This window comes from Prionailurus viverrinus, chromosome B4 (assembly GCF_022837055.1).
Source record: "Prionailurus viverrinus isolate Anna chromosome B4, UM_Priviv_1.0, whole genome shotgun sequence".
NCBI lineage: Eukaryota > Metazoa > Chordata > Mammalia > Carnivora > Felidae > Prionailurus > Prionailurus viverrinus.
The window spans coordinates 10,668,342-10,690,634 of record NC_062567.1 but is presented as its reverse complement, the minus strand read 5'-3'; the positions used below and the strand labels follow the sequence as shown (position 1 = coordinate 10,690,634).

At 40.3% G+C, this 22,293-nt stretch overlaps 1 protein-coding gene across 1 annotated transcript; it reads left to right on the top strand.

Moving 5' to 3' along the window:
- Positions 1-119: 119 nt before the first annotated feature.
- On the top strand, positions 120-21,824 carry CDNF (cerebral dopamine neurotrophic factor). Its single transcript, XM_047866562.1, has 4 exons — positions 120-355; positions 12,701-12,828; positions 14,132-14,273; positions 20,610-21,824. The coding sequence occupies exons 1-4, from the start codon at positions 253-255 to the stop codon at positions 20,786-20,788; spliced, it is 552 nt and encodes a 183-aa protein (XP_047722518.1). The 5' UTR covers positions 120-252; the 3' UTR covers positions 20,789-21,824.
- The last annotated feature ends 469 nt before the right edge of the window (positions 21,825-22,293 follow it).

Here is a 22,293-nt window from a genome sequence, read left to right as displayed (position 1 = left end):
GGCACACCGTGGGCGATAGTGCGCATGCTCCAGTGAGGGAGGGCCTGGAAGGGGCGCGGACTCTTTCTAGGCCCTTTCCTGGAAGCCAATGGAAACTGCCGATTGAGTTGCGTCACTTGTCCTAGCAACTCCGGGCAGATTTTTTTCCCAACCACTAGCCGGGCTCTTCTGCTTCCTGTAACAGCCCGGGCCGACAGCAGCGTGGCTGTTGGTGGACGGAGGTGGCGAGGCGTTTGGAGCGGCTGGCTCAGCATGCGGTGCGCGGGCCCAGCCGCGATGGTGGCCTTTTATGCCGGGCTTTGGGTGTCTAACCTGGGGCCGGTGCTGGGCCAGGAGGCCGGGGCCGACTGTGAAGGTGAGCGGTGTGAGACCTGCTTGCATGGCGGTGGCACCGCGCTGCAGCGCAGCTGTTGTCGGCTTTGGCTTCTCCCGGCCTGGGCTATAAATAACATTTAACTCCGGAAATGTAGGCCCAGTTCCTGGTTTCCCATCGCCTTCTCCCAAGCCTAGGCAAAACTTCGATCCTGGCCCAGTGATACCTTGAGGCCGCGTTCTGGTTTTGAGGTTATTGAACTGCGGTCAAAGGTGGAGGGTTTGGATTTGGATTAGATCTTGTGCAGACCCCCTAGCTTCCGAAGACCCTGACGCTGCATTGATTCTGCTGCAGCTGACGGGCGCGACTGGCTTCTCCCTGCACAGATGTCTTTCAAATTTAAATGTCTGATTCCCAAAAGAAAAATAAAACGCTAAATTGTCTGTAATTGAGTTGAGGTGGCTTAAACCAGAGAACATAACTAACGTGTGTTTAGGGCTTTACAGAGAAAAGTTGCTTTACAAAGGAGTACATTAACTCCTTAAGAGGAATACCCAGCAATGATTCCTTTTCTGTTGGCAGAACCTCAGCTGTGCACTTGCAGTCTGAACACGTGAATCTAGGTTGCACCCCCCGCCCCCCCCCCCCGCCCCCCATGCCTCTCCCTTGCAAAATCAGAGCGCTAATACCTACTTCAGAGGGTGGTTAACAAGATCAAAGAAGATAATAGCTATGCTAGCCCCTTGCTTCTGGTCTACTGTAACACTTCCATTTTTCATTCACTGAAATAATTTATATAAGTGTATATCCTCCTCACTCGTTTATGACCTTGGAACTCTATCCCTACTTACCAGGAAATTACAGGGTCACAGTATACACTGAATACTGGATGACCGTAGTTTGTATAGTAACTTAATGAAGTCTTAAGGGTTGGAGTCCAGTTTTATGTCGGCCCTGCAATAATTAAACTTCTCTTCAGAAATTTAAAATATCTACACGATGTTATTTTAAAACTTTGTATAGATATAGATAATTGTTCAGCTAGGTTATAATTTTGCTTAAATATCTCTTATAACTGTGTCCTGTACATTTAAAGCAGAATTTGTGAGACATTAACAACTGATTTGATTACTTACCAATTTAATTTCTGGAGTGTCTACCTGAAAACATTTCAGATAAGCCAGAGCATCTGGACTTATTAAATGTGAAGCTTATGCCATCTTTCCTGGATTTATTAAAGCATATTGTGATTATTGCGTGTCTGACTAGACCTCATTTTCTACTGTCTTTGCCCCTCTTGCTCAGTCTGCTTCCTCTTGCTTCAGTCTTGCTCAGTCTGCTTCCACCAGTCTGGTGCCTGACTGTGCTACCCAGGTCACTCCTGCAGTAAAGCCTTTGCACTGCCCTGCCTGGAGAGTTCTACCCCAGGCAGTCCACTAATTTTTTCTCTCCCTTTCTTAACTAAGGTCTCTGCTCAAATAGTTTATCTAAGAGGTTTGCTTTGGCCATCCCATTTAGGATAATAGTATGATTTTGTCACCCTCTATCCTCATTACCATGTTTCTTTTTCTTCGCAGCCACAAGATACTTTTATTTATTCCCCCAGAATGTAATCCTTGAGGGTAAGGACTTTGTTTTTCAACAGCCTAGACCACCGTCTGGTACTTAATAATTGCTCAATGAATATTTTTTAAAAACATGAATGAGAGGCTGTTATATTTAATGTTCTGTTCCTATTAACAGCATTAAGAACAAGTAGGACTTCAAGCTCTAAAAGAGAACATGACTGTTCCTCTAGCTGAAAACACTGGATAAAATAAAAATGTAAAAGTATTTTTTTTTTAATTTTTTTTCAACGTTTATTTATTTTTGGGACAGAGAGAGACAGAGCATGAACGGGGGAGGGGCAGAGAGAGAGGGAGACACAGAATCGGAAACAGGCTCCAGGCTCTGAGCCATCAGCCCAGAGCCCAACGCGGGGCTCGAACTCACGGACCGCGAGATCATGACCTGGCTGAAGTTGGATGCTTAACCGACTGCGCCACCCAGGCACCCCTGTAAAAGTATTTTTTAAGTGTACCTTAGTAAGGCATACCCAGAGGCCAAAGCCAAGGTGGAAGTGGAAACTAAAAGAAGGAAAAGGAGCAGAAAGATGGCTTTTGCCATGAGGGCATTTGTTACCTAGACAATCTTAATTTAGGTTTTCATGGCTTTGGTAAAATAAAGAGAATGAAAACAAAGCTTAGGACCTTCCCAAGGTAGGAATGTAATAGTAGGTTCTCCCCCAATTCATTTGGAACCCCAAAGAGTTAGACCTTCATTTTAAAAGGTGACCTGGAAATAGCCACAACTCTACCCCCATCATTAGAGACTAAAAGGACTTGTGGTTCTTGAACTTTGTACCAAAAGGGAAAACAAAAATGTGTCCAGATAACTCATAATCACAGCATAGCCTGCAAATGCATGGAGGCCCAAATGCACACAACCTGAGTAGTCTGAAGCATCTCAAACTGAAATTTTACTTTAAAGGGGTGTTAAGCAGGCATCGGCAGATGTTGCTCTTACCTGTAGGACTCCACCTTTAGCCCAGTCTGCAAATAATTCTGAGAGTCAAAGTCTAAAAAACAAAGTTCACATTCAGAAAAGTGGAGACTAGTGGGAGACACAATGCAGAGATTAGTGGAAAGGCTTCAGGTACTGGAATTATCAGGCACAGAATAGAAAATACATTTATGATGTTTAAAGAAAGAAAGGAAGGGACTGAACATATGAATAAAGGGTAAAAGACTATTTAAAATGTCCACCCATATTTGGAAAAATACCAGATTAAACATCTACAAATAGAAATTGAAGGGATTAACAGCAGATGAAATATAGCTGATAAAAGAATTTGTAAGAAGATTGAAGAAATTGTCTCCAAATGAATCATTGGGAGAGAAAGAAGGAAAAAAAGAGAAAATCTCAAACACAGCCAGAGAAAAAAGACTGATGACCCTCATAGGAATGGCAATGAGATTGTCAGATGATTCAACAGTGAAAGACCCAAAGTCACACAGCTAGTAATTAGTAAAGCCAGGATTTGGACCCAGTGGGTCTGGCTTCCGAGCCCCATGCACTGAATTACTACCTATACTCCTTTCTGGTGTGGTGTTGGGAACTAAATTATTTAAGGAAATTTTACAAATAAAATTGGAACAATGAAGTTGTATACAAATTATTTAGGAAGTTCTGGCTATTCTTAAAACTCTTAACTCCTCATAACATGTGTTATGTTTATAGATAGTAATTCCCCCTTAGCCTTGCACCAAGACTAATCTGGTGTCTTTTTAATTTTTTCCCCTCCCAAATCAAGCAAATAATGTGGGATTGACTTCAGTTTTAGAAGGTGTGGATGGAACTGTTGAAAATAATGTTTCTAGCCCACTGGTAGTTTAATTATTCCACTAAACTGACTCTAAACATTTATCATTATCTTTCTGAAAAAATTGTAGCTCTTTTCCTGCAGGTGGCATTATGCTATTTTTAAAATACTGTTTTTTCCTTTTGGGCCCTGACTGATAATTGCTTAATTGATCTGTGATGACACTTTAAAATTCTAAATTCAATTTCATTAATACTACCAAATGTTTTTAATAATTAAAAATTTTTTTAATGTTTATTTATTTTTGAGAGAGAGAGAGACAGAGCATGAACGGGGGAGAAGCAGCCAGAGAGGGAAACACAGAATTTGAAGCAGGCTCCAGGCTCCGAGCTGTCAGCACAGAGCCTGATGCAGGGTTCGAACTCATGAACTGTGAGATCACGACCTGAGCCGAAGTGGGACGCTTAATCGACTGAGCCACACAGGTGTCCCGATATTACCAGATATTGTATTGGGCATGTTGGGGATTTTTGTGAGAGTCAAAGATATTGTGGTGAGTTTTTAACATAAATTCAGAAATATTTCAAACATACAGAAAACATTTTATATAACATATACTTAGTATCTAGATTGATTAAATGTTAATATTTCGCTACATTTGCTACCATTCTCTGTCTTTAAAAAAATAAAATACAATGGCTTTAGCTACCGTTTTCTTTCCATCCTTTCCAGGAGAAATGTCTGTTCTGAACTTAATGTGACTTTCTTTCCCATTTTTAAAGAGCTTTTACTATAAATGTATGTATCCACAAATAATCTGTGTAATTTTTTGTGATCTTACATGTATATGATTGTACATTGTACATACTTATCTGCAACTTTTTTCACTCAACATTATTTTGGGGCAGTTATGTACATTAATAACTATAGATGTGGTTCATTCTTTTTAACTTGTCTCTAGAATTCCACTTTTTGAGTGAAATACAGTTTGTGTAACTATTCTCTCTCTGAGGTTCTGTTAGGTTCTTCCCACTTTTACATAATTTTAAGCAACGGTTCTCTGAATATTCTTATACATGTCTCCCTGAGCACATATGTGATGATTTCTCTAGGTCATAGAACAAGAATTGCTGGGTGATAAGTTATATGCATTTCCAACTTAACTTTTCCCTACTGGACTGTGTTTTTCTTACAGATATGCAGGAGCTCTTTTATTCACCCAAAAAATACATGCCTCACATCCAATTAAGTGCTTCACTGAGGACAGAGCAATATGGCGTCAGTGGGAGAGGTGACAGAAGCTGAGGGGTGAGAAGCAGTAGAAAGTCGGGTCATCAGGGCCTGCGGGACAATCTAAAGACTGGATTAGACTCTGAGTGATATGGAAAACCATAGGAAGGTTTTGAGTGGATGCAGTAGCATAATTTGACTTATATTTTTAAAGAATCTGGTTAGATTGTTGGGAATTCAGTGGGTCAGATTATAGCAATCCTCTGGCCAAGAAATTCTAACAATGCAGGAGAAAATATAAAAATATCATAAAGGAACCAAGAGCTGACAAGATAAAAAAGACTTGCTAGGGCAAAATTAAAGGGGAAGAAGCAATCCTGAATGGTAAACGGAGTTTATGGTCATTTTGCCTGGATGACACTGGCCAAAGTAAAGCTAATCTTTGGTATGAGGAGGACAGAAGTCAAAGCCCAAGACTTGTTTTAAAGGGGGAGTCTACTGGGATGTTCTTCTCTGTTAATCTGGGGTTCCCAAAGCGTTACTCCCTCAGACAAACAATAAATCTAACCCATCCCTGCCCACAGAGACTGTAAGGAAAATTTCCTTGACACTGACCAGAAGAGAAGAAAGGAATAAATATATTTCTGAGAGATTATAATCACAAGATGTTCTCCGTTGGGTTTACAGCTAAAATTCACATGGATGGTTCAGTCGGTTAAGCGTCCGACTTCGGCTTAACTCGTGATCTCGCGGTTGGGGGTTTCGAGCCCCATGTCAGGCTCTGTGCTGATAGCTTGGAGCCTGGAGCCTGCTTCGGATTCTGTGTTTCCGTCTCTCTCTGCCCCTCCCCTGCTTGCGCTCTCTTTGTGTTTCAAAAATAAGTAAACATTTAAAAAATTCACATCAGGGGTCCAAAAAATTATCAAGCTATCCATTTAGTTTAAAGTATTCCCCAGCTAGTGGCTCCTAAGCCTGATAAATATGAACACAATCCCTTTATGGACATAAGGCATCTTCATTTTTGGTCTCAAATAATCTCCACAAATACATTTCAAGTGACTCTAAGTGTCATGCAGGACAAAATAAGCAGCAAAGAAATAATCAAGTATGAAGGGGAGGTCAAGGACTCTGTTGTTCACAACAAACCTTTTATAACTCATTGACTTTCAACTAGGTGTGGGGAGTGTCAGGGAGAGGAAGAGAGGAGAGACTTGGAAACCACAAACACTCTTTAAGCGTTTTTGTTAACGACAAATGGGGGAATCAGGTGGTATTTTGTGGTGACGGGGGATGTGGTGTTGGGAGAGTTTTTTGTTGTTTCTAAGATGTGAGAAGTAACAGCATGTCATGGGCCAATGGGAAAGGAGACCGGAGGGAGAGGCCAGAACGCAGGAGCAGGGAGTTGATAGGATCTCCTCGGCAAGTAGCAGGTTTGGCAAAGTTCATTCACAGAATTAAGATAGAACATGCAAGGACAGGTGTGGTAGGTGTGGTGGCAGAAGCAGGAGAGTTCCCTCCTGTTGCTTTTGTCCCCTCAGAGAAATAGGACGTAGGATCATGAGGTGGAGTGGAGGTATCAGACAAGGTTTGAGGAGAGAGAAGCTTTGCAATCATCCCTTGGGGTGTGGGATGTAGTGTGAGAATGGTCAATGGAGTAGGGTTGTTGAGTAGCTCTGATGGCTCACTGGAAGTTAGTGGTCATGAATTTAAAGCAAGACCAGTGGGCACCACTGTGTTATTTCCTCCAGCCACGTGCAGCCAGCATAGGTACAAACTGGGTGGAGAGATGGTTTGAACCAGGGTTGGGGTTTTGCTGGGTGCATACAGCAAGGGAGGGAGACGCAAGGGAGTTGAATTTGTGTGAAAAGGAGCAATTACACTGTTGAACATAGAACCTAAGCTGGGTAAGGAAGCGTGGTGACAAGGTGGAAAAATCAATGGATTGTATGTGTGGGTGGGTGTTGGGTGTTAGAGGACATGAGCTGGGAGGATAGGAGGTGATGGTCAGACAACGGGACGCTTCAGCTGAGATTATAGAGGTTATACTCTTGGTAATGACTGGACCTAAGAATACGACCATAGGGATTTTTCATGTCTTCTAGATAATAATCTTTTGTCAGTTATAGAAGTTGTAAATATCTTCCTCCAGCTGGTGGCCTGTCTTATCTTTTGTTTATGATTTTTTTGGCATTACAAAAGTGTTCACTTTTGCTGTCACCAAATGTATGATCTGTGTTTTGGGACCTTTAAGAAATCTTTCTCCATGCTAATACCATGAAGATGCTTCCCTGGTTTTTCTTCTAGAGGTTTTGTAGTGTTGCTCTTCCCATATAAATCTCTATTCATTCACCTGGGGTTCAGGTTCGTGTGTCGTTTTCGGTAGAGATCTAAGTCCTATCTTTTTCCGCAGTAAGTTGTCTTAATATCATTTATTGACTAGTCCATTTTTCCATCCATTGATTTTTAGCATCACTTCCATCCTATACCAACCTCCTCTAAAGGTGTCTATTTGTTTCTGACTCTTTTTGTGCATCTGTTTCTATACTAATTCTCTTGGTCTGTTTCTGTGCCATTCCCACAGTGTTTTCAGTGCTGTAGCTCTAGAAATGAATCTTGATATCTGATAACGTCTACTCCACCAAGTCCCCCCTTTTTTTCTTCTTCAAACACTTCTTGGCTTTGATTTGCTCTTGTTTCTTCGTATGTATTTTTGGACCAGGTTGTCAAATCTATAAAAGTCCTATTGGGGTTTTGATTGGAATAACGTGAAATGTACAGATTTATTTAAAAATAATTATCCTCTAAGGGCGCCTGGGTGGCTCAGTTGGTGGAGCATCTGATTCTTGATTTCGGCTCAGGTCGTGATCTTGTGGCTGTGAGATTGAGCCCTGCATTGGGCTCCTTGCTGAGCATGGAGCTTGGGATTCTCTCTCTCCCTCTCTCCCTCTCTCTCCGCCCCTTCCCTGCTGGTGTGCGTGTGCTCTCTCTCTCTCTCTCTCTCCAAATAAATAAACATTAAAAAAATGATTATCCTCCATAATATTGAATCTTTCCATCCATGAACAACAAGGCTTTATCTTCTCATCTGAGGTCTACTTTAAAGTTTTGATCAAGTTTTGTAATTTTTCCCCTAAAGCTTTGATACATTTCATTAAATTTATTCCTGGTTACACTAGAATTTTTATCATGATTGTAAATTATACCTTATTTAAATTTGCAGTTTCCTCATCATGTCTTCTTATCACTCTGAAATTCAGCAATTTTGCATAATGTTCTCCTTATTAAGAATGTTTTTCTACAGAGACAATCATATAATTTGCAAATGATAAAATTTTTTTCCTTTCTAAATAAACATTTGTTCTGTGAGCTAAGACATCCAGTTCTATATTGAATACAAGTGTTGATAAAGGATCATTTTATTGCTAAGTAGGACACTTGCTGTAGAGTTTTTGTGGACATACTTTGTCAACTTAATGTAGTTTTTTTCTAGTCTGAGTTTGCTATGTGTCTGTATGTGTCATACTTTAATCATGAGCCAAAACTGGATTTAATCAAACACATACACATCTATTGAGATGATCATATAATAAATTGCATTACTATTCTAATTTTATTATTTTTATTTTTTAAAGTTTATTTATTTAGTTGGGGGGGAGGGGCAGAAGAGAGGGAGAAAGAGAATCCCAAGCAGGCTCTGTCCTGACATGGGGCTCGAACTCACAAACTGTGAGATCATGACCTGAGCTGAGATCAAGAGTCGGATGCTTAACAGATTGAGCCACCCAGATGTCCCTGACACATATCTTTATTAATCTAACTAAACTGCTCAAAGTGTTCTTTTTCAGGTTTGCAGTTTTAGTTACCTATGGAAAATGAAGTTTTAGATCTATTATACCCACCCACGTCTGTCTCCTGCACACCCATTCCCCCATTTTATATACATTTTTTAAATGTTTATTTATTTTGAGAGAGAGAGAGAGAGAGAGAGAAATGGTGGGTGGGAGAGGCCAGAGGGAGAGAGAGAGAGAATCCCAAGGAGGCTCTGTGCTGTCAGTGAGGAGCTTGATTCAGGGCTCAATCCCACAAACCATGAGATCATGACCTGAGCTGAAATTAAGAGTTGGACACTTAACCGACTGAACCACCCAAGTGCCCCCATTTTGCATACATTTATATCACCATTTTGGATAAAAATAAATCTCAGGGTTTATATTGTTGTGCCCATGTAAATATCATTCACAGGTGAGTTATCTAGTGCACCAGGATTTCATCTTTCATGAACATCTTTCTCCCCTTGAATTGAAACTAGCCTCAATTTTTCTTTGAATAATTTTTATTTCAATCATTAATTTATCTTCACATTTTTTTTTCCTGATAGAACTGAAAATCATCTCTGAACATGTTAACTACATCAGGTAGTCTATTGGTTTGGTTTTCTTTTAAAAACTTAAGTTGAATGCTTACTCATTAATTTTCCATTTTTTTTTACTGAACGATACATACTTTATACTATGAATTTCCTTAGAAGTACTGACTTAACTATAGTCCTTAAGTTTTATATACAGCATTTTTATTGGAACTAAGTACTAAAAATTGGACATTCCTATCACTACTTTTTCTTTGACCCATGGGTTAGTTAGAAGTGTGTATTTAAAAAATTTCCAGGCATACAAGAAGATGGACACTGAGTTGTATCATGTTATTTTTGTTACTGATTTCTAATTATATTCAGGGAAGGTGGCCTGCTTGGTACAGAGTTTTTGGTACTTGTTGAGACCTGCTTTTTGGCTTACTACCTGGCAAATTAATGTGAATATTGCATATTTTCTTAATAAGAATTTCTCTAATTTGGGGGAGAAGAGTTCTGTATGTTATTTTTATTTTTTTATTTTTTATTATTTTTTTTTTTAAATTTATTTTGGGGACAGAGAGAGACAGAGCATGAACGGGGGAGGGGCAGAGAGAGAGGGAGACACAGAATCAGAAACAGGCTCCAGGCTCTGAGCCATCAGCCCAGAGCCCGACGCGGGGCTCGAACTCACCGACCGCGAGATCATGACCTGGCTGAAGTCGGACGCTTAACCGACTGCGCCACCCAGGCACCCCTAGTTCTATATGTTATAAGGTCAAATTTGTGAATAGTGCTCAAATGTTTAATGTCTTATTAACTTTTGGTCGATTTGATCAAATAATTGCTGAGAGAGTGTTCAACCATCTATTTTTATTGTGAATTTGTCAATTTCTTCTTATAATTCTATAAGGATTTTCTATATTATTAGGCTATGTTATTGGCTGTCCATTAGTTCAGAACTTTTTTTTTTTTTTGGTATTTCTGGTAAGTGCTTCATTTTCTGATTAGTAGTGACTGTTGGTATTCTCAAAAAGTGCTTTACAGAGAGCTAAAGTAGATTTTGGTTAGCCTTTTTCAGGCATATCTTTTTATTTTTAAAGTTTCTTCAATTTTGTTGTTTTTTGTTTTTTCAAACTCTGCTGTAGCCTCATACTTTTTACGTGACTCTTATATTCAGCATATAATTGAATTTTTAATAGTTTTACTCTGAAAAATCCTGTTCTATAAAGGAGAGTTTAATACATTCATACTTATTGTAATCAGCGATATATTTGGATGTATTTTTCCTACGTAATTTTGTGAGTGTTTAACAACTTATTGTGCTTCTTTCTTTCTTCCTTTCTTCTTTCTTTCTTTCTTTCTTTCTTTCTTTCTTTCTTTCTTTCTTTCTTTCTCTTTCCTGCCTTCTAGTGGACTGATAAATGTTTTAACAATCCTTCCCCATGCCCTGCACCAATACTGATCTGAAAGTAATCTTTATATTACTTATACTTTTAGTTATTACCCTTACATTGTTAACATGATTAGTTGGCTAAAAATTATTCTGAGTTAACAAGAATGTTTCTCTACCCTCTTCCTGGGTGGTAAAGGATCTTAGGAAGTTTCACATGAATTCTCCTTTATTTTCCATCTTATGTGTTGGGATTGTCCTGCATTTGGATTTTACCCTATGTTTATACCCCTACATGTTCATTATTGTTTACATAGTTAATCTTGATTTAGATTTTTCTCCCACTTGCCATTCTCTTTTCTCACATTACTTCTTGTGATGTGTTTCTCCTTTCTGGATTTTGCCTCCTTCTTCCTGCATTTTATCTTTTAGCGGTGCTCTTAAAGTGCTTTGTATATAGGATGCTCAATAAATATTTATTAAATAAACTAACTTAATCAAATGCAATAGTTTTTGATTGGTGTCTAGTTTGATAGGTGTCTAGTTTGTATATTAGGGTGATCGGTAGATCTTGCCTCATTTACCAGACTGCTAGATAATCAGACACTTGATTATTAGGGATGGGGGACAGAGCACATTACCTGGTTTTTGTTAATACCATGAATCAAGAGTGGGATAGAGAGCACCCAGGGCCTTAGCGCTCTCCTCTCTTCCTTAGTATGTTTCTCTAGAATTCTCTTTTTTTTTTTTACGTTTTCTTTTTTAACATTTATTTATTTTTGAGACAGAGAGAGGTAGAGAATGAGCAGGGGAGGGGGAGAGAGAGAGAGATACAGAATCTGAAGCAGGCTCCAGGCTCTGAGCTGTTTGTTAGCACAAAGCCTGACAGGGAGCTTGAACTCACAAACTGCAAAACCATGACCTGAGTTGAAGTTGGACGCTCAACTGGCTGAGCCACCCAGGTGCCCCTCTCTAGAATTCTTTCTAAATCTAGTGCCACTGTTTTCCAGCATAAGCTTCTGGCCTCCATTTTCTTCTTTCCTACTTGGACCAGACACTTGCCCCATCTGAGAAAGCCACATGGAAAGCAGCTTCCTCCTAGGGCAGAGGTACCTACTGGCTAAGTGTGTAGGGCCCAGGTCAGATGAGCAGGGATTTCATTCCCTCTCTAGCACTTATTAGGCAAGTTAACTGACTACTCTTTGACTCAGCTATCTCATCTGTAAAATAAGGATAGTAATGCAATTATATCCACACTTTGTTGTGAGACTTGAATGGGTTAATAACATACATTCAAACAGTGCTAACACCTGTTAAGTACAACGTTAAGTACGGTTGTTGTTGTTGCTTGTGCCACTTCTCAGCTCCCTCCACCCCTTCGCTGGCTCTGGATGCTGGGATTGAATATGATTGTTCAGTTTGGAGTCTCATGTAGGTCCATGATGATAGAACATACAGACATATGCAGACGACCAAGGGGGTTCATATAAGATATGTATTCAGGTTTTCCTCTGTGCTTTAAACAAAGCTGTCCCAAGCATCATATCCTACATTAAGCTATATTTTCTTTTAGGGTTAAATTTTGAGGGAAAATTCCCATTTTAGGTTCAACTTGATTCCAAAGATTGATTCATTTATTGATTGATTCAATAAGTATTATTCAAGGCCCAATACTAAGTTAATAGCTATAGGCCCCAAACCATTCTTTTTTTTTTTTTTTTAATGGTTATTTATTTATTTTGAGAGAAAGAGAGAGAGAACACAAACAGGGGAGGGGCAGAGAGAGGACGAGAGAGAATCCCAAGCAGGCTCTGTGCTGAGAGTGGTGCTTGATTCCATGAACTATGAGATCATGACCTGAGGCAAAATCCAGACACTTAACTGACTGAGCCACCAAGGTGCCCCTGGCCCCAAACCATTCTTACTTATAATTTGAATCCATTGTCATAATGTGTTGAATCATATTTAACTTTTTTATTTGATGAGTGGGACACCCACATAGGTGTGGTAATATTTATATTAAACATAAATACATAATTTCTTTGATTCTTCTAGTATGTAAAGAATTCCTGAACCGATTCTATAACTCCCTGATAGCCAGAGGAGTCAACTTTTCCCTGGACACCATAGAAAAGGAATTGGTCAGCTTTTGCTTGGATGTCAAAGGAAAAGAAAACCGCCTGGTATGGTACATTTTCACCTTTCATTTTTCCCTTATGCTTGAAGAAAAGTGTTAATGGCTTCGTTTCTCATCTTAGTTTTAATGTCTCCTGCTTAGATGCTTGCCTCAAGGATGTTCACTGTAGATAGCAAGCAGAAATTGATCTTCCAGTGAAGTGTACTCATGTATTTTCATCTAGAACATATCGGGTTTCATTTTGCTTTCTGAATAAACCATAGGCAACCAGTTCCACGTTTTAAGTAAATTCACACAAATTCCTAATGACAAATTTCTGTCCTGGGTTGAGTGGGTAGACTTTCTCTTTCTTATCAAGACTATTACAGGGGTGCCTGGGTGGCTCAGTCGGTTGGGTGTCTGACTTCGGCTCAGGTCATGGTCTCACAGTTTGTGGGTTCGAGCCCCGTGTCAGGCTCTGTGCTGCCAGCTTGGAGCCTGGAGCCTGCTTCGGATTCTGTGTCTCCCTCCCTCTCTGTTCCTCCCCTGCTCATGCTCTGTCTCTCTCCCTCCTTCAAAAATAAATAAAAACACTTTAAAAAATTGAAAAAAAAAGACTATTAGTGAAACCTATCAAAACATTTTTATAACATCATTCATAACTAATTCTTTATAGTATTTTATAATGGTGTTTTCTGAGTATACAAAGATGACTTATTTCACCATAGTGTTTCACTTCACTACAGATAATTGTAGGCCAATCCATTTCGCCTAGAATTTTCGTGTTCAATTTGTCAGCTAAATCTGCATTATTGACTGTTCACCACTGACACATTGTAAACCTCTCAGCATTTATTTGTACCATTAAGTTTCATATTTTTAAATGAAAGTGCTTAAGTTGGGGAGCTGGGAAGGCAGCATAGCATGATGGGGAAGGGTATGGACTCTAGAGCCGAAATGGTAGATTTTTACATTCTGTCTCTTCTGCTTGCCAGCTGGGTGACCTTCAGTTGGCTTGGGTGTAAAATGGAGATAATTATAGTACTTACTTCACAGGATCATTGTGAGAATTCACTAAGTTAAGACCTTTAAAGCCCCGAGAGCAGTGAGAGCAGCAGCACCTGACACAGAGAAAACACTTAGCAAGTGTCAGCCCTTATTAGTCTTTGAGCATCGTGTGAATCGCAGGGCACTTCTAATTAACATGATCACGGGGATGGAATCATTTGTTTTCTGGTGTCTTAGTCAGCAGGGGTTAAAATTTAATAGCTGGGCCATGAAAACTAGGTTAACCTCTCTCTCACTTCTCTGAACTATATTAACTTTTTTCCGTCACCCGGCGACACTAAATTATCTTTGTTCTCCGTCAGTGCTATTATCTGGGAGCGACGAAAGATGCAGCCACAAAGATCCTAAGTGAGGTCGCTCGCCCAATGAGCGTGCATATGCCTGCAACAAAGATTTGTGAGAAGCTTAAGAAGATGGACAGCCAGATCTGTGAGCTGAAATATGGTATAATGGAGTCAAATGTATTTTTCCACTATGTCCAGAGCATTGCCAATTCTCTACACCGAGGGCCCTGTTTCTAAAACGTGAATGTGGGAAGAGAAGGCATTCTCCACTGGCCAGTAGGTCGCTGGGCTGCTGAATGGTGCCAAGCAACATCCGAGCTCCTTTGGGGGAACAGAAAGGAGTAAAGCGCAATCAGCACTAGGTAGAGCCGCCAACCCAGATAGCAACGTTTAATCTCTTATATCACCAAGGCAAGGCCAACTATGTCTGTCAAGGAAAAATTCAAAATGTAAGGGAGCAGCTACTCATGGTGATTTAGCTCTTGGTAAGCTATTAAGGCAAAACGTTGCATCGATTCTAAGGTGATGTCAGGGCTTTGCAGGTTTTTTTTTTTTTAATTTTTTTTCAACGTTTATTTATTTTTGGGACAGAGAGAGACAGAGCACGAACGGGGGAGGGGCAGAGAGAGAGGGAGACACAGAATCGGAAACAGGCTCCAGGCTCTGAGCCATCAGCCCAGAGCCTGACGCGGGGCTCGAACTCCCGGACCGCGAGATCGTGACCTGGCTGAAGTCGGACGCTTAACCGACTGCACCACCCAGGCGCCCCTGGACTTTGCGGTTTTAAATATGACTATGACTTGTTCCCCTAGATTTGTCTGCCATTCTGCCGGGTTTACATTTTAGGAAATAGGTTATTCACATCAAGTCAGGTTTTGCTTGATGAAGTAACCTTATCGAGGGTGCCTAAAATAAACAGTGAAGAACAGAAGAAGATGTCCTATTTAAAACAGCATCCTTGGCCTTGTGAATTCCACAGATATAGATCTATTCTTACACAGTACTGAGGATTTGTATCTGGGCCAGCCTTTTGGGTAGACTGAATAGGTGTGATAAAAGCCATCCCTCCCTTAGTCTATCCTTAACACCTGAGATTCTACCAGGCGAGACTCATTTCTTTTGCTTAAGTCATTTTTTTTATGTTGCATATCCACTGTAGTATTGTAAACTACCTAAGTAATTAGCATTCAACTCTGAATTACCTTAGTCTTATTTTCCAAGATAGCTGTGTAATATGCCTATGCACCATAGCAACATAGCTGGCTTTAACTAGGTTTAAGGTCGGAAGATACCAAAGGCAACCTATTTCTCAATTTTTTTTTGCCAAGCACAGGCTCTCATCTCCAAGGTAGTGATTATGGGGAAGGCATCCATTTTTATTGGCTTCCAAGTAATGAAGTAGAGGCAGGAATCATTGAGTCCATATAAACAATATTCACAGAAGGGACAAACTATGCTGATTCTTTCATTTGCCAGATGTATTTTAAACAATGTCTGCTATATTCAAGGGATCCTACTTGGCTCCTTGAATAATAGAAAAATCAATCAGATATTATTGAGAAGAAACACATACTTACTAATGTTTTGGCAGTGATGGCCACTAGAGGCCCTTGGGGAGCCATAAACTAGCTTTAATTTTGGTATCAACATTTTCCTTACTGTTTTAGGGTTACAGAGTTTTTCCTGTTTTAAAATTAATGCCAGAAGCCAAGTTCTCTAGAAAAACTCAAAGATACTACTGACACTAGCAAGAAAGTTTTTTCTCCCCCTCAGTCATTTATTTATTTTTTCAATCATTTATTTTGACTGGACTACTAGTTCTAAATTCTCTTTCCCAGCTTATTGTTGGCAGGAAAGTTGAGATTGAACAGGGTCTTTGAATTGTGGGATATTAATAATTTGAGCTATCAAAGCTTCTATGTTTAAAGGTATTTTGTTAAGTCAGCCATGAAATTAACAAACAAGGTAAATGTAGAGTGGATTATGTTTTCAATTAGAAAGGTGTCATTTGGTTTTTAACCCGAAAGAAGGTTTTTGCTAGCTCTCTCTCTCTCTCTCTCTTTTTTTTTTTTTTAAGAATGGGGATCACTATAAAAATATAAGCGTTCTCGGGAGCACAGAGTGTAGCTGACCCTCCAAATAAAAAAAAAGTTTGAAAATGTCAGCTTTTATTATTTTATTTTTATTTATTTTTTTCCATATTAATTGAGACTTAATTGACATAAACATTGTGTAAGTTTAAGGCATATACCATGTTGATTTGAAACACTTATATATTGCAGTATCACCACTGTGTTAGCTAACACCTCCATCATGCCTTACGATAACCATACCTTTTTTGTAATGAGAACATTTTTTTTTTTTATTTAAAAATTTTTTTTCAATGTTTTTATTTATTTTGGGGACGGAGAGAGACAGAGCGTGAATGGGGGAGGGGCAGAGAGAGAGAGGGAGACACAGAATCGTTAACAGGCTCAGAGCCATCAGCCCAGAGCCTGACGCCAGGCTCGAACTCACGGACCGCGAGATCATGAGCTGGCTGAAGTCGGACGCTTAACCGACTGCGCCACCCAGGCGCCCCATGTAATGAGAACATTTAAGATGCACTCTCTTAGTAACTTTCAAGTGTATAATACAATGTTATTAACATAATTACCACGATGTACATTTTAGATCCGCAGAGTCTGTACCCTTTGGCCAGCCTCTTCGGCCAATTTCTCCACCCCCCAGCCCCTGGTAACCACCACTCTACTCTCTGTTTCTGCTAGTCTGGCTTTTTGACATTCTGTGTATAAGTGATACCACAGAGTATTTGTCTTTCTCTGTCTTATTTCACCTAGCATAATGTCCTCAAAGTCCATTCATATTGTTGCAAGTAGCAGCATTTCTTTTCTCATGGCTGAATAACACTTCATTGTATGTATATACGTTTGTATCAAACACAGACACAGAGCACATCTTTATCCATTCATCTATTGACACTTAGTTTGTTTCCATATTCGCTACTCTGAAAAATGCTGCAACGAACATGAGAGTGCAGATCTCTCTTTCACATCTTGTTTTCATTTCCTTTTGATATATACCTAGAAGTGGGATTGCTGAATCACTTGGTAGTTCTACTTTTAATTTTTAAAGGAACCACCGTACCATTTTCCATAGTGACTGTACTAACTTACACTACCACCAACGGTGATTTTTTCCAAATCATTTCCAATACTTGCTGTCTCTTAGGTTTTTGATGACAGCCATTTTAACAGGTGTGAGGTGAAATCTCATTGTAGTGTTGTTCTGTATGTCCCTTATGATTAGTGACGTTGAGCACCTTATCACGTACCTGTTGGCCATTTGTATGTCTTCTTTGGGAAAACTGTCCATGTCTATTCAGTTCCTCTGCCAATTTTTTTGATCAGATTGTTTAAATTTTTTTTTGCTGTAGAGTTGTATGAGTTCTTTATATATTTTGGATAGTCACCCCTTATCACATATATAATTTTCAAATATTTTCTCTCATTCCGTAACTTGCTATTTATTTTGTTAATGGCTTCTTGGCTGTGCAGAAACTTTTTAGTTTGATATGGTCCCACTTACTGATTTTTGCTTTTGTTGTTGTGCTTTGGTGTCATATCCAAAAAATCGCTGCCAAGACCAATATCAAGGAGACTTTCCCTAGGTTTTCTTCCAGGATTTTTATAGTTTCAGATCTGATGTTTAATTCTTCAATCCATTTCAAGTTAATATTCATGAGGGGTGAAAGCCAAGGGTCTAGTTTCATTTTTCTTCATGTGGTTATCCAGTTTTCCAAACACCATTTATCGAAGAGACTCTTCTTTTCCCATTGCATATTCTTGGCTCCTTTGTCAAATCTTAGTTGACCGTATATGCAAGGGCTTATTTCTGGGCTTTTGATACGGATGGGATTTTGGAGTGATGGTGGGGATCAGGAGCCAATGGTCCAGAAAGAATTCTTGAGACATCTTTGGTGCAAAAAGGTGATTTTATTAAAGCATGGGGACAGGACCTGTGGGCAGATAGAGCTGCATTGGGGTTGTGAAGAGTGACTGGTTATATACTATGAAGATGGGGGAGGTAAAGTCAAAAGGGAGGCCTCCAGAAAGACGTTGATATGCTAAAGAGGACTCCTAAGATACCTGAGGCTTTGCTATTGTCAAGCTAAGGTTATTTTCCCTCTAGTAAGGCATTAACATTAAGACAGCAGGGAGTTCCTGGAGAAATGTTCTACTCTGTATTTGCTTCAAGTATTTGTCAATGGGCTGCAGGTTATAAAGAAATTTAATGTCATTTATATTTTCTTCTTCTTCTTTGTTCCCCATATCACTGCGGAGGGGAGGGTGATGTTAATGCTCCAGGAAACTGAGTCAGTCTATGGGTTTCTGGAGGCTAAGCTATTGATAAGATTACCTTTTTCTTCTAATTTACTAAGACATCTATAAACTGATGGAGACTCCTGTCCTGTGTCGCATGGCTGTGAACTTTATCAGTTAACCACTGGCTTTTTTTTTTTTTTTTTTTGCCTTTGTTCTTGGGCAGCCAGGAGTGCCTGAGGAATATCACGCATATCCCACCTGGGGGGAGGGGGTATTGTTAGGTAGTGCCCAGCCCTCAGCTTGCCTTATGCTCTCTCATCAATACTACTCCACTGGTATGTGTATGTGTCTGCTTTTATGCCGGTACCACCCTGCTTTATTATAGCTTTGTAGTATGGTTTGGAATCAGGAAGTGTCATGCTTCCAGCTTTGTTCTTTCTGAGGATTGCATTGGCTAATCTAGGTCTTTAGTGTCTCCGTACAAATTGAGTTTCTTTCTTTCTTTCTTTCTTTCTTCCTTTCTTTTTTTTTTTTTTTTTTTTTTTTTGTGAAAAATGCCAGTGGAATTTTGACAGGGATTGCATTAAATCTGTAGATGGCTTGGGGTAGGATGGGCATTGTAACAATATTAATCTTCTGATCCATGAACATGGGATGTCTTTCCATTTGTGTCCTCTTTAATTTGTTTCATCGAAGTACTGCAGTTTTCAGTGTATAGATCTTTCACCTCCTTGGTTAAATTAATTCATAAGTATAAAGTCCCACTTTTACACTTGAGCACACTTACTGGAAATTTTTGATAAATCACTTGACCACTATGTTAGGTTGTTAAAAGGCTTTTAAATGCTGTGTTTATTATGCAGGGAAAAAGGAAAGGGCTACTCAAGAGAAGTCAAGCTGTAAAACTCCTGTGCTGCTACCAATTGTTTAATAAGCAAGCTTAAATGTTGTATCCATGTTCAAGCACATGCCTGTCATGGGGCAGGGGGAAGGGGATTTGCCGCTGGAAGGAAAGAATTTCCTCTTTCTGATGGGGAAATTATGAGTATGTCATAGATGAGCTTTTTTTTTTTTCTTTTTCTTTTTGAGTTTGGCAATAGAGAAGTAGTTGAGTTCTTGACATTCTCTGCAGATAGTCTGTAAATGAAAACAGTAGTCTTTCTCCAGGAGTTAGTTGTTAACAAGAGTCGATAGCAAGAAGGTAAGGAACCAGATTGGCCGGCACTAAGGCACTAGCATGGGAGAAGTGGGTATATCCCAAAGGACCGGAAAGGAATGCTGTGATGATTTTGTAATCCCAGTAGGGGCAGAGGACCAGGTGAGTTCAAGCAGAGAACCGAAACAATTAAAGATCAATGAGAATGTTCTTAATTTTATTCACGTGTTTTGGTTTCTTTGCATTCGTATTTAAAAACTCTTGGGGCGCCTGGGTGGTGCAGTCGGTTAAGCGTCCGACTTCAGCCAGGTCACGATCTCGCACTCCATGAGTTCGAGCCCCGCATCAGGCTCTGGGCTGATGGCTCAGAGCCTGGAGCCTGTTTCCGATTCTGTGTCTCTCTCTCTCTCTGCCCCTCCCCTGTTCATGCTCTGTCTCTCTCTGTCCCAAAAATAAATAAACGTTGAAAAGAAAAAAAAAAATTAAAAACTCTTGACAGTGCTTTGTAATAGGTGTGCCCGTCTGTTTTAATGCAGACATATCTTCATACAGAAAGTGAACCGTCACTTTCTAGTTAATTACGACGGAGGGCTTTCGATCGGCCACACTCAAGGCCACCCCAAGGCATTGCAGTTTATCAATCCCCTTCTTTTTTCCTGGGAAGAACAATTAGGAGGCAGCACAGTGGTTTTAGTAATTATGATCTTGAGAAGCCATGGAGTGGTCGCAAATACTGCAAAGCTAGCCACGCCCCTGTCTTGGAGAAAGTTATAATTTCCTGGAGAGCAAGTTTAATAGAACGCAAATGATGCCACCAGCTTTGTAGATAACACATTTTCCTTAGGTAGATCTTGGTTTCCATAGAAATCGGAAGTGTTTCCCACTTTGGAACAAAGGGTAGTCGGCACCAAGATAAGTAACACCACTGGCCTTTCTAGGTGTTTCACAGTTGTTTTGGTTTTTTAAAAACTGTGCTTCCCCCCACCCCCACCCCCCATCCCTTTCTGTCGTTTAGAAAAGCAGCTGGACCTGGCATCAGTGGACCTCTCAAAGATGAGAGTAGCGGAGCTGAAACAGATACTGCGCAGCTGGGGCGAGGAGTGCAGAGCCTGTGCGGAAAAAAACGACTACGTGGATCTGATCACAGAACTGGCCCCCAAGTATGCAGCGGCGCCCCCCAAATCAGAGCTCTGACCCTCGGGCGCCGCCGACGCGCCCTTGATGGGAGACACAGTGACTCTCCAGGATAGGGACTTGTGGGTTAGGAGTAACCGGGAGCTGTGCTGTAGGTGGTCTCATACTTTTCGTTTTGCTAATACAACCAATCAAGACTTGCTTACAGGGGTTGTAATTAAAATGTAATGTCAGTGGCATCTTACATTTGCAGTGTGCGAAAACCTGAAAGTGCCTTTCTCATAATGTTTGGGAGGATTGTATGTATGTCATCGTCCGTTTCCTTAAAATTGGGAAACGCGAACGACTGAAAAATGGATGAAGTTGAGTCCAAGAAGGAAGACAGTGCCCAGACATCCCCCCTCTGTGCACTAATTTTTAATTAAATATATTGGTTTAGGGTAAAAGAACAATGTTTGGTTTACCTAACTCCCACCTTCAACCCTAAGCAATAACACGGCATAATCAAAAGGTTTTAAAGAGGAAACTGTGTATTTTCAACTGCACATCAGTCTACATTCTGGCTCTGTTTGGTATCAGATGTGGGAGGGCAGGAGGCACTACTTGAAATGAGGGTTTCCCAAAAGAATACCTATTTAAACCTACCGAAAGAAAATAGATGGAGAATCCAAGCAAGTATAGCCAACGTTTCAGCAAACCGTATCAACGCTCAGGCTGTTGATTGAACCAAGCTCAAGGTGTTTTCTACTCCTTTCTACCATGTGTTAGCCAAGCTTTTGCCAGAGGGCTAAAGCCTGGGAAAAGGGCCTGTAGGCAACATAGAGCTCTGTGGTTCGTTATCAGCTGTCAATTGTAAAATCGTTCTTGGCTCTATTTTCTGGCCACTAAGAGCAAGAACCCCAGCGTACAGAGGCTGACCCCTGCGTGGAAGGTGGAGGCAGGGAAGGCCTGCACAGCAGCTCAAGGGAACTTTCTGGGGTGACGGGAATGTCGTATATCTTGACTGGGGTGGTGGTGACATGGATGAATATGACTGTGAAACTCATCCAGTAGTATAGTTAAGATCTGGACATTTTATTGTATATAAATTTTATCTTACTGCTTTAAAAAAGTATTTGAAAATTCCCTGGACTTACTGATTCAAAACGTCTCGCTCATTTAAAGAACAGGGCTTACAGGGGTGCCTGGGTGGCTCAAGTCGGTTGGGCCTTGGACTTCAGCTCAGGTCATGATCTCACGGTCCGTGAGTTTGAGTCCCGTGTCGGGCTCTGTGCTGACAGCTTGGAGCCTGGAGCCTGCTTCGGGTTCTGTGTCTCCCTCTCTGCCTCTCCCCATCTCATGCTCTCTCTCTCAAAAATAAATAAAACTGGAAAAAAAATTTTTTAAATAAATAAAGAATTGCACTTACTGGGAGTCATTTTGGTGAGTGGAGGAGAAATTTTCCACACTGAATGTATATGTTGAAAGTATAATTTTCAGGTTCAAATGCTGCACAGCTAAACAAATTTTCAGGTGGGCAGCTAGGACATAACCAAACTTGTCAGAGAAATGGTGGTTAGTAACTT

Bases quoted from the DNA above. Each gene is read 5' to 3' on its own strand.
- CDNF (XM_047866562.1), top strand. From the start codon at position 253: ATGCGGTGCGCGGGCCCAGCCGCGATGGTGGCCTTTTATGCCGGGCTT. The intron at 356-12,700 runs GTGAGCGGTGTG...TGATTCTTCTAG, and splicing joins GGCCGGGGCCGACTGTGAAG to TATGTAAAGAATTCCTGAAC. The intron at 12,829-14,131 runs GTATGGTACATT...GTTCTCCGTCAG, and splicing joins AAGGAAAAGAAAACCGCCTG to TGCTATTATCTGGGAGCGAC.